Source organism: Crinia signifera, chromosome 5 (genome assembly GCF_055691185.1).
Source record: "Crinia signifera chromosome 5, ASM5569118v1, whole genome shotgun sequence".
Taxonomy (NCBI): domain Eukaryota; kingdom Metazoa; phylum Chordata; class Amphibia; order Anura; family Myobatrachidae; genus Crinia; species Crinia signifera.
The window spans coordinates 193,932,352-193,945,061 of NC_139221.1; the positions used below are offsets into that span (position 1 = coordinate 193,932,352).

The following is a 12,710-nucleotide window of genomic DNA, read 5'->3' on the forward strand; positions in this document are numbered from 1 at the left end:
ATATATACCCCCCCCCTCCCAAAAAAAGTCCCCTTTTTAAAAAAAAAAATTTAAATAAAAATCCCCAAGCTCATACTTTACCGTTTTTATCCAGTTCAGCCATTCTGTTATGGATCTTTAATTAAAAATTTTAGGGACTACTTCAATAACAAATATTCCTAATGGATTTGTGTTTTAAAAAAATAATAAAAAAAAAAAAGTAAAGGTTTTAGGAGAGATTTTGTGTAAATACATTTGAATAGTCAGTGGTAGCATTTGTAAATGTCGGATTTCCACGTGAAGGTTTGAGCTGCATGTGGGGTAATAGGAGTGGCATATTGGTCCATGTGTGAAGCTCTGATTTACATGTCTGGAGAAAGATGAGCTTCTGTACATGTTGAGGCATGCGATGTGTTGAGGTATGTATGGCCTGTGGGCAGACTGATTGGCATATAGGGGAGTTCTGGAGTATTTGTACTGTAGGGATTATGTGCCATTTTATGGCAAGTATATGTAACAAGTGAAGGCCTTATGATTGATGTGGAGATATTGTTTGGACAATATGGGAGGCCCATCTAATTCCTCCAGTAGGTTTCCTCAGCATTGTTACTATTATTCCTCTTGGACTCACTTCACGTATCCCTTATCTTGGCAATCTTATAATCAAATCCAGGTCCCTAACTTTAAAACAGATGCTTGGGGTCCATTGAGAGCATACTAAATTGCATCAAATCCAACCTGGTTCCAAGTCATTGATTGTGTTTTTTTAGTGGTGATTATATATACGAAGTTGTATAAAGTTTAGCTCAGAAGAGAAAAACAGAGAATTCAGTAACTAATGGTTACAGTATTCTCTTAGTTGTCCTTAGTTATTCTATGTATGAAAGGAGTATCTTTTTTCTCCCCATCAAATTCTCCCTCAAGTTCTTGAAATCACATTTATGGCTCCAAAGTGGCCAAAGGGGATCTGGGACTTGGATAACCTTGTCATTACAAAGTAGATACAGCTTCTGCTATCTTAGGACTAATTTTTTCAAAGTTCAGGTATCTACATTGTCAATTTATTTTCAGAGGAAACTGAAAGATATCCCAGAAATAAAAACAGTTTTACAAGCAGTAATAAATAGGCAGCCTCTATGAATTTCTCCTTTAGATGCAAGGTACCTTAACTGTCTTCCTTCAGCCCTTTAGCTCCCACCATTTGAACCTTTAATGACTCTTCCAATTTGCTTGAGAAATGTTTTTTATATTTTCTGTTGCCTCAGCTAGAATGGTATTCGAAATGGCTGCCATGTCATGCAAGTCCCCATTTCTAATATTCCAGGTGTTACAGACTGACTGACTGACCCATCAATCCTAAGTTATATTCACTTTTCATTGCAATACCTGTTTTTCAGTTTTCTTCCATTGTACACAGCCAGTTAGACCTGCTAGTAAGAGCTGTGAAAGTTTATGTTGAAAAAACACAAGACCGAACAATGCCAACAGAGTCTTCAAATCATATGACGCAGAAAAGAAGGCTTGGCCAGCCTGAAAACAGGTTATAGCCAGATGGATTAGGCCAGCAGGCTTATACGACATCTGAGCAGCCTACTTTTTCACAAATCTTTCCCATTCCACCACATTGGTTGTTGCTTCATAGGCGACTAGGAACTAAGCTGCAGCTAAATAGCTGGCTAAGGAAGTAACATGGTCATAAGTCCATTCAGTCATGGAATTCTATCAATTGCTGAGCATTGCATTAGAAGAGAATGACCTTGAAAGAAAAAAAATCAGTTCAGTATTTGGTTAACATAAAACTTTTGATTGTCCCCATGGTGAGCAGTGTCTAGAAGAGGAAAAACTGATTTTTGCTACTTATTATTACATAGATCCCTTTGTTTGAGTCCACTGTTCCTTCCCAATGTCTTTTTTTTCCTGCAATATTCTTTTTCTATCTCGCTATCTATGCCCTATCCTTTTAATGCTTGTACACTCATAGCTGGTGAGCAGTTATAGGGGAGAATCTTACATGCTGAAAACAGTTATCTTAAGTTCTATCTCTAACTCCATGATGAACATTGTCCCCAGATACACTCTGAGAAGATAATTTAATGGTAAGTACCATACCAGTGTAGACTGTGCAGGAGGAGACTGGGCCCCAAATAGTTAACGTATTTCCCTCAGCCTCCTTCTCCCAGGCAGGTCAGTTTTTTAGTTTTCCTGAAGGAGCTAGCACTATTTGCACAGGGGTCTACTTTTAATTCTTATATTTCTTACATTTTATTATTTTTAGAGAGGGCAGTGCTAGGCGCTCTATAGGTTGCCTGCTCTGCCTCTCCACCTACCCTCAGTGCTGGTGGCCGCAGCACTGGTGATTGGGTCAGCATCTTCGGGGCCTTTCACCCCACTCAGGGGACATTAGTTGTACGCCTAAGGGAGACAGAGAAGGTGACTCCCTGCTTGCTTTCACTGGCGGGGCTTGCAGTGGGCATCAGGATCACCCTAGGCCATCAGGGCAGTTAAGCAACAGGGCACTATATTATGTGTCCATGTGCCCTGTGGTCCATGTCATGATGGTGAGGCTGGCTTTGACCGTTATCCCCTCCCCCACAACTTTGGTGTTTTCCCTCTATGCAGGTATTCTGCCATTGAGTCTCTCCCCTTCTCATCCCTCCTTACCGGAGGGATGAGAGGCCACTTCTTGTATGCCTCACTCTTTGAGTCATGTCATATAATTAGCTCCTTCCTTCCCTAGGGGTTTGGTTTGCTGCCCATAGTGTATATGAGTACCTGTTTAAAACTGCATTAAATATACCTATACCATGTATATAAGTGCATAGAAGTACCACTGTCGTCTTTGTTAAGTGCATAGGAGTACTTGTGTATGTCTGCTTGTCTCTTTTCATAGGAGAACTTTGTTTTTCTCACTGCATCTTTCTTTCATAAGTCTATAGGAGTATTTTGTGTATTTCCCACTGTTTGCATGGTGATCATGGTGGCTTTGTACGTGGATCTTATAGGTCTCCCTGTTGAAGCTCTGGTGCATCTTCCTTTACAGTTGGATCTTCTGTCTTAGGACCTGTGCATCCACCCAGGTCTGGACCTTGGGTGGACTCTTAGGGCCCTTCAGTCACCTCCTTTTGAGTCCTTGTGCACTGGGGACATTCTTTGGCTTCCTTCTTGCCATACCATTGGCCTGGTGCGTTGTCTTGTCTCTCTGATGTTTCACTCAGACCCGATTGTTCTTCAAACACAATTGGGCTACCTCCCTAAGATAGTTTCACATCACCAGAGTGATCCTGGCACCTTCCTTTCAAGTACCAGATTCTTTGCCAGAGGGTGGCTCTTTGGATATCATGTGGGCCCTCCAGATTTATGTGGACAGTACAAGGGATCTCTGCAAAACTCTTTTTTTGCCTTGTATGATTTTCACAAACAAATGGCCATGCATATTCTGTGGTGGACCTTTTTACTCTGACCATGGTTAGTGTTCATAGCACACGACTGTGGGAAACTTCTTGTGCAGCTCAGTGTGGAGCAGCATTGCCTAGTGGTCCTCTGCCCATACATTTCTCTATAGTTCCCCCTATAAACATCTGTGTGTATGGAACTGGTTGGGTGCCGGTTTTGCTTCTCTTGCTTCTTGCTCCTGCCTTGGACTTGCTAACTTAACTACCCTACCTGGGTGGGGTATAGGGGAGAAGAAGCCTGAGCCGCTGAGTGAAAAAGGTAAACTGTTTGATGCCCAGTGTCCTCATGCACATTCTATACGACCATAAAGCCTGTGTCACCTATGGAAAAAAGAAACCGTATTTAACAGGTAAGAAATCTCCTCCTTTTTTGAATAGTTCAACTAATTCTATTTGAATTAATCTGGACAGAAAGTTGAAATTGTAAAGCGTCCTCAATCAGGGACATCGTCTACCTCTAAGAGCACATCTCCTACGCTGACTCCTTCTCCATCATCTACACCAAAAGGTCGACTGGCAGAGTCATCCGTATCATCGTCGTCTTCTCACAAGCACTCGAAGAGTAGTGGAGGCTCTAGCAGTGGAACCATTACTGATGAAGGTATGCTTTTCTGACCTGAAACCCACATGATTTAAAACTCTGTAACACAGCGAAAGAGATACCAAGGTTACTGAGAAAAAATGATACCTAAAAATAAATGTGAAATGTTCACGTATAAATAAAGACTATAAGAACAATAGATTTGTACCAATGAAATTTGACAAAAGTAATATAGACAAATCAGTGTGTATACCACTAAGTTTCAAAATATAATCTTGTAGCAGAAATAAAAGAACATCATTATAACAAATGACTGCATTTGACAGCTTGTATAGGTCTCACATCTAGAAGTAACATAATAGTTTAGGTTGAAAGAAGACTTGCGTCCATCAAGTTCAACCTTTTACAGGACCCGTTAGAGCAGAGGTGGGCAACAGGCGGCCCGCGAGACACTTATGACTGGCCCGTCCAAATACCTTTATTACTATGACAAGCAGCCCGACTAGCATTAGGCCGCTTGTCATGTAATCAGCAGAGGTGGCCACGACCGCGTGAGCTTTTCCGGCGCCGTGAGTTCCCGACTGCGGCGGCCGCGCACGGCATTACTGGGAGTGTGGGAGGGGACGCGGTGACGCGGCAGCCGCCTCCCCGCCATTGGTTGTTGCGGCCGCCGCATGACAGCGTCCCCTCCCACAGCCCTGTAATGCTGTGCAGGGCGGGCGCTCTCGGGCTTTGGCAGGCCGGGCGCATGTGAGGCGGCAAACAGCTATGCAGCTATTCTCCTCCCTACTGGCTTCCCCTGACTTCCAAGCACCACACACCCTGGAAAAATAATAGACATCAAAAGTAAGAAGCTTACAAGCAAATATTTTCATGTGCATATGAGTACTGTGTACTGTACTGTGTGTGTGCATATATACACACACACACACACACACACACAGTATTACACATGTGGGTGTAATTTTTTATATATATGTGTGTGTATGTGTGTGTGTGTGTGTGTGTGTGTGTATATATATATATATATATATATATATATATATATATATATATATATATATATATATTTATTTATTAACAGTTTCTTATATAGCGCATACAAATTCCGCAGCGCTGTACAAAGCATAGTTATGAGCAAACACAAAACAAAATTACATTACAAGACAGTTTAGGACAAGTACATGGTTAATACAGATAGTTACATCAGGGGACAGGACACTGAAGCAATTATCAGGGTGGCAGTGGTTTATATATTCTAAGAAAGGCACATGAGGAGAGAGGGCCCTGCCCGTGAGAGCTTACATTCTAAAGGGGAGGGTTAGACAGACAGGGGTAACACAGAAGGGGGAGAGGTGGGCATAAACAGGTTAGGATGAGAGATGGTCAGGTTTTATGCAGGAGGGTCGGAAGAGGTCAGCTTAGTGTTTGATATTTTAAGTCTAAAAAAGCGATGGGTCATCCAAGAGTAGACAGCAGAGAGACAGTTGGAGATATGAGTTAGGATGGAAGGAGAGCGATCAGGAAACGAGGGGTAGATTTTAGTATTTTCGGCATAGTGGAAGTCAAGTGAACAAATAAGTTCACCCAGAGAGGACATGTAGAGATAGAGAAGAGGGCCAAGAATAAAATAATCAGGGACACCTACTCTCAATGGAACAGCAAGAGAGGTAAAGTCATAAGAGGTACAGCTGGGCATTTTCAAAACGGACAGTGCAAGTACAAGCATAAAGAGTGATATTCAAAAAGTTTTAGCAGATGGAGAAATGGTGATATCACAGCTGAATAGGCAGATTAAGCAGCCAGGAGTAGTGTGATGTGAGAATGAAGTGAGCTCACTCAAAGCAGTCTTGGTTTTCTGGGTTGCTGGTGTCTTTCTGATTCACTTTGATACGAAGATGTTAAGTTGGTTGGCAGTTTCTGTCCAGTTTAAGTCCAGAATAAGTCCAAGCTTTAATCTATGTAACTGTTTTCGCCCTACTTAAAAATATTCCTACTTTAAAATATGCCAAACTAACAATAGTCAGCTTGCAATGGTCAGCCAGGCTGTGGTCAGCCTTGTGCTCACAATATATACTAAAAGCTGTTTCTAAGTTAATTGATTGAGACCCCACCCAGCCAGAGCCCCTCTTCCACTAGCAATAAAACTAAGCTAACAAATGGTAAGAGGTTACATACCATCCCAGCCACTAATAAATTCTCACTCACTTTCAAATCTTATAAAAATATTTGCACAATTACCTAAATATAGCAGTTTGCAAGCAGATACTACAATACTGGTGTAACAGATGATATGAGTTACCTAAATATAGCAGTTTGCAAGCAGATACTACAATACTGGTGTAACAGATGATATGAGTTATATATATATAGGATGGTTACACAGCGGCACTCAGAAGTCTTGCAAAAGGTGAATAAAAATCCTTTAATGCGCCCAACGGCGTTTCGGGGATCTCTCCCCCGTCTTCAGGGGCTTAGTGGTTTAAAAGCAATGTTCACATTCACAATATATATAGCATGAACAATAGACATACATTGAAAACAATTGATCTCACCTGTCCGGCGTCGCCGTCCGCTCCGGAAGTCTCCCACGTGGGTGTCTCCGTCAGTGATGCTGGACGGCGGCGCCGGGCTGTGACATCATCACACAACAAAGCCTGGTTGCCAAGCAACCCACTGCAGCCGGCTGATAAGAAAAACAACATGACAAAGTTAGCGCATATGATACTAAAGCTGACATAAGCCTTGCTGTGGAAAATATTAAAAACACACATAATAAAAACATGGTTTAAAAACATTATGTGCTACCATAGAGCAGAATCCCAACATTGCAGTATGATATATGATAATAATGCCGCTAATTTATGCAGAAATCCTGCTGATCTGCTTTATCTAAAGCTTGAGATCATAGTAAAGCAAATATCTGACTGCACATGGGGCGCTGCTGGAAAGCAGAAATACATGACAATATGCACAACTATATGTTCCTACAAAAAGCATTGTAAACCCAGGGCTTCGTTTAACCCCTTGGGTGCCAAGGTGTTCAATGTAAAAATCCATCTGCATTCCCTTTGTAACAGGATTTTATCCCTGTTACCCCCTCTAAGGGCCAATGGTACATGGTCAATAATTATGGCCCTAATGCTGGGCACTGAATGTTTGTGTTGTGCCCAGTGTCTGGCTACGGGTTGATCACTGTGTCCGCTGGCGAGTGCCTGTTTTATTGCACTCCGGTGTTGTGCCATGCGTTCACGAAACTGTCTCTGTGTCTTGCCCACATAGGACAAGCCACACGGACATGTTAACATATAGATAACATAGGTGGTGGTACATGTCACCGAGTGTAGAATTTTAATCCGTTTGCCTGTTTGGGGGTGATTGAACGTTTTACTGGGAATTAAAGTATTGCAGGTAGTACACCCTAGACATCTGTGACAACCCACTTTCTGGGTTAGGAAATGGGTATGCTGTTTCTTTAATAGTGGGGTTATGTCTAATTTCACCACTTGGTCCCTTATATTTCTGCCCCTGGTGTAGCTGGGTAACAGTCTGTTATTTTGTAGTAAGGGCAAGTCTTGATCCTGACTAATCATCGGCCACCATCGTTTAGCTTTCTTGATGGTAGGTACCGTGTCAGTGGTGAATTTATTGACCCATGGAATTACTTTACCCATATTTTTGGTTGGTTCTAGCTTCCATAGTTTTTTGTCGGGGTATGTCCAATACTTTCCTTTTTAGATGACCCAATTCTACCTTATCATAACCTCTCTCTACAAATTTGTCAACCATCTGCTCTAACGCTATCTCCGTCTGAGCTGGATCAGATGTTATGCGTCGGACTCTGAGCAGCTGTGAATATGGGAGTCCTTTTTTGAGAGAGGGGGGATGGAAACTATTAGATTTTAAAATAGTATTCCTATCTGTGGGTTTCACAAAGATGGACGTGGATATGGTACCATTGATTTTACTGATATCAATATCCAAAAAGTGAATGTTGTTATCACTAACATCATAGGTCAATTTAACCACACTGTCAGTGCGGTTATGTGTATCCAATAAGGAACATAACTCCTCTTTAGTACCTTCCCAAAAAATGATGAGGTCATCGATAAATCGAAGGTATAATCGGACCTCTGGGATTAAGGTACCTCCGGTGTAGAACATATCTTGCTCCACTGCATACATGAATGCGTTGGCGTACGACGGGGCCACCGAGGACCCCATCGCACATCCCGCTATTTGCAGGTAAAACCTGCCATTGTAGGAAAAATAGTTATGCATCAAAACCATCATTAGCAGCTCTAAAAACAACTGTATAGGAGGTCCCACATAGTTAGCATTATCGATAATGAGTTGGCGGACTGCCTCCACACCTGCCCCATGAGGGATACAGGTGTAGAGGCTAGTCACGTCGGCTGTACACATAAGAGTCTGTGTCGGCAATTGGCCCAACTCTTCTAGTGCATGTAGGACTGCTGTGGTGTACCTGGTGTACCCTTTTTCAAGACCTTAATCCAGCCTGATCTCCTGCTGTCAGCAGGAGATCAGGTTGGATTAAGGTCTTGAAAAAGGGTCGTGCAATGGCCCGAAACGTCGACTACCGTGTTGAATTTTAAAAGGATGAATTAAAATTTGGAAGTTTTAAACTGTTTTTCTGAAGTCTGGTGAGTGCGCTCTGTGGAAACTGTTTCCATATATATATATATATACTGTGGCGGGTGTGGACGTACAGTAGCACTCCAGACATTGTAGTAATCCAAAAAAGTTTATTTGCAGACAAGCAACGTTTCAATGCATGTGCATTTTCGTCAGGCTGGAATAATCACCGTTAAAATAGGGCTACTGTGGTGATGCTATTCAAGTAGCAGAAATTGCCCTCAGTGTTAACATGTAGTGTAACCCTGCACACAGGTAATTAGCGCAGGTGTTAGGGCAGGATAATAGTGAGAAATCCTTCAACACTCTCCTGTACGCTGCTATTAAAGACTGGTGAAAGTCACTGGTATAGCCGGTTGACTAGACATGAGGAAAACCTCATGCTATCTGCCAGTGCATAACTATGAGGAAAATCCTGTATTAATAAAACAGATCAAAATACATCCTAGTAAATGTGTGGAACAGAGAGCGTCACCGCTAGCCGGCGCACGCTTCGCAGACAGCTTTTTCAAGGCCAACCCGACTGGCCAGACTGAGGCTGTTCTTATACCGTCCCTAATGTGGGCGCGGCAGTTAAAACTTTGATTGACGGCAGCCGCGTCCCGTGAGTATTATCTCTGTTAACTCCGGGCGGCGTCCATTCGTCAGGGGGCGCGGCAGTCTTAGAGAGTGATTGACTGCTCTCGCGTCCTATCATGTCACTGCTACGTGAGTGCTGCACCACTCACCAGTTATCTCTAACGGAGCTGACATGTTTACATTGGTTGTCATGGTGACATCATTGGTGATGATTCATGTGAGTCTCTGTGTTGTATTATATGGCCACCAGTATCTGTTCTCGGGGTCAATATATTCTGCCCCGATATCATGTATGGTATATGTGTCAGCTTGTACTGTATCCAGGCTCTGGTAATTTTACACGCTGTCTTGTCCTAGAATAAATTGATACTAAGAGACATATTGTCTAAAGGTATTATATCATAGGCAACAGAGTAAACTTCACATGATAATTTTTTTTAGAAATAGATACAGACAAGCCACATATAGTGTCTTTCCTGTGTCCATAATATACAATGTATGTAACACCTGAATGCATGGTGAGCGCAGAATTAAATTTTATTCATGGAGGGGAAGGAGAGAATGAAGGATGAAAAGAGAAGGAGAAGGAAGGTAAGAGCAATAAATTCATGGCATTGTGTTCAGGAGCCTGACGAAAATGCACATGCATTGAAACGTTGCTTGTCTGACGCCAGACGGCGGCACTCGGTAAGAAGAAGAGTCAGGCAGACCACGGATCAGTTATCAACGTTTCGAACTTTAATCTAGTTTGTGATCAGGATACAAATATCACACATAACATACAAATATTTATACATACCATCGGACAAAAGCACCAAATCAGCGTGATCCCAGCTCCCGCCATCACAGTGACGTCAATGACGCCGCCGGCGCACAAACCAATGCGTCAGCGTCACCGCGTAAAGCGGGACGTGCGAGCACAGCCCTGGTTGTCATGACAACCTACATACACCATAAGAGAAGTGCAAGAATAGCGATTAAAATACAGACAGTGCCACAACCACGGGCAATTGCCACTAGAAACCCAGCACATAGCTAGAAAAATAGTGACAAGAACATCAAAAAAGACACATAAAACATATATATATATATATATATATATATATATATATATATATATAATTTTTTTTTTTTTTAAATTCTTGCGGCCTCTCCCTGTCTTGTCTCTAACCCTGGTGCCCATATATAACCTGTTGAAAAATCCTTCATTCACTACTATATATATGTATATATTCCAAGGCTATGGCACTCACTGCTTATTATATATCTGTCCCTGTTGCCTTCCGCAGTTAACGGCTGTGTATTGTGTAAGATATTTTGTATGTGGCCCTCGAATATTTACTGGGAGTGTTAAGCGGTCCCCCAGCCAAAATAGTTGCCCACCCCTACGTTAGGGGGTGTTGTCTAGATGTTAAATCCCTGTTTGAATTTTTTTACTTTGATTCCAATTAAGGCTATACTATGTTTATCGGTTGTACCCCTGGATGTTTACTTTTTCAACCTTAATTTAAATGTATTTATTGTGTCTAGTGAAACTATTTCTCGAAGAGAGTTCCATACTTTTACTGCCCTGACCTTAAAAAAACCTTTCTTTCGGAGGGTACAAAATCTTTTCTCCTCCAGTCTATGCGCATGCCCACGTCTCCCCTTAAAAGTCTATTTTCCATTGTAAACATTCCTAATTTGGCTAATCTGTCCTCATATCTTAAAACAAAAGGGGTGTGTGCCAGCGCTTGCTGTTTCAATAATGGATTACACGGTTCTCTAAAAATTATTATTTAATAAAAATTAACATATAAAATACATACATACGTTTATCAAGAAAAATAAATAAAATCAAATAAGCGATCTAGTACTGGTGAATACATTTAAGGTTATATCAGTATCTCATGTAGTTAATCCCTTAGTAGGGAAATGTTTGAGGCTGACATAAGTAATGTTATATTACCATCCAATTTGTCTGGTGGATTTTGTGGCCAGATGTCTGTGACAGCGGTAGTTCTGTAGTGCCTTATAATTTCAAAGTCTCAAGGCTCCCATAAGACGATCTTCCTTTCTCTTGGATATTTAGGGATAGTGCTGTAACCCAAAAACAATTTGTATCCAGATCTTCAAAGGGACGTCAGAAGGGATAATGAACTTGGTCACTTTTTTTGGATGCAGTCAGCAATTTGTAGTAAGCTCAACGCGTTTCCCCGGAATATACACCTCCGACTTCCTCAGGAGCAAGTGTGGTAATGGTGCAGCCAGTCTTGGATTTTATACCTGAGCTGCTGATTAACTCAATTGATTCACATGTGGACAGACCAGTACAACAAAATTAACTTAAAATTAACTTAAGAGAACCGTGTAGAAAATACTAATTCCGCTATTTGTATTTTTATAGGAGGCAATATTTAGATAAATAAATTTAATTTGCTTACAATAAACACAATAGATATAATTTTACTTGTAGAAATCAGTTTGACATGTGTGCTAGGGTCACATGACCCGGAAGTAGGGCACTATTTTTGCAGACTTGTTTTAGACCTAAGAACAATGAATCTATGATTGGTGCATGAGCACGCAGGTTAAGTGGACAGGCTTACACCGACTGACGCCCCCGCCCTCCGTCGATTGCCGGTAGTGGCGGGGAGCTTCTCCGTGGTCTTCCTTGTCTCGTCTACTGTGTTGCTTGGCAACGTGCGGTCACGTGATATTACGCGACCCGAACGTGCCTCGCATCATCGGAGGCTCCCCCCGCTCTCACGCCCTCCCGGAAATACGTCAGGCTCGTGCCTGTGTAACGCGGCCTGATACCTGGCGACTCCGGAACAAACATGCAAGCGTGGAGACGCCTCCTGCACTGTCATGACAACGCTCAGTAGATGGGTCTCCATGGCAGCAGACCCAAACCAACCCGCTTCGTCATCTTAAATGAGGACATGTACAGGACAATAGATCCTTTTATACATTTATTTACCGCCCCTAAGCCGGTGTTTTTGGAGTTTGATATACCATAAAAGAACATATATAAATATTACATTGATCGAATAGAATAGCGCATATGTAGTTTTCGTGGATTTAATTAAATTGAAAATAAATTGAAGAATTTGCTTTTATTAGCAAGTACAACAATTGTGCTACAGATATAAAGAACATAGTCACAAAAAATTATAGAGTCTTACACCAAGATAAAATATTATCAGAAATAATCCCAAAAAAAACAGTGATTATTTACAAAAAGAATAAGACACTTAAAACCATACTTGCACCCAGTCACTTGAAAAAAGAAAAATAAACTGTTACTAAAGATAATGAAGAACATTTAAACTGGTTACCAGGAAAACCAAAAGGCTTCTTTAAGTGTGGAAAAAATAAATGCACAATGTGCACCCATATATCAAATTATAGTTCTTTATCCACCATATTTTCATTAGATCCCCCCTACATACCGAAATTATTTATTAATTGTGACTCCACATATATAGTTTATTTATTATATTGTAGCTGCCACCTCCCAT

At 41.5% G+C, this 12,710-nt stretch overlaps 1 protein-coding gene across 5 annotated transcripts in view; it reads left to right on the top strand.

Annotated features, from left to right (window-relative positions):
- Positions 1-12,710, top strand: part of ANKS6 (ankyrin repeat and sterile alpha motif domain containing 6) — a 242,328-nt gene that overhangs the window by 181,899 nt on the left and 47,719 nt on the right. For 4 of the 5 annotated variants that reach the window (XM_083188370.1, XM_083188372.1, XM_083188369.1 and 1 more), the window contains one exon: positions 3,843-4,032. In XM_083188370.1, coding sequence (XP_083044496.1) covers positions 3,843-4,032 — 190 coding nt within the window. The remainder of the gene's footprint in view (positions 1-3,842; positions 4,033-12,710) is intronic. The other variant, XR_014474970.1, reaches the window with a different exon arrangement.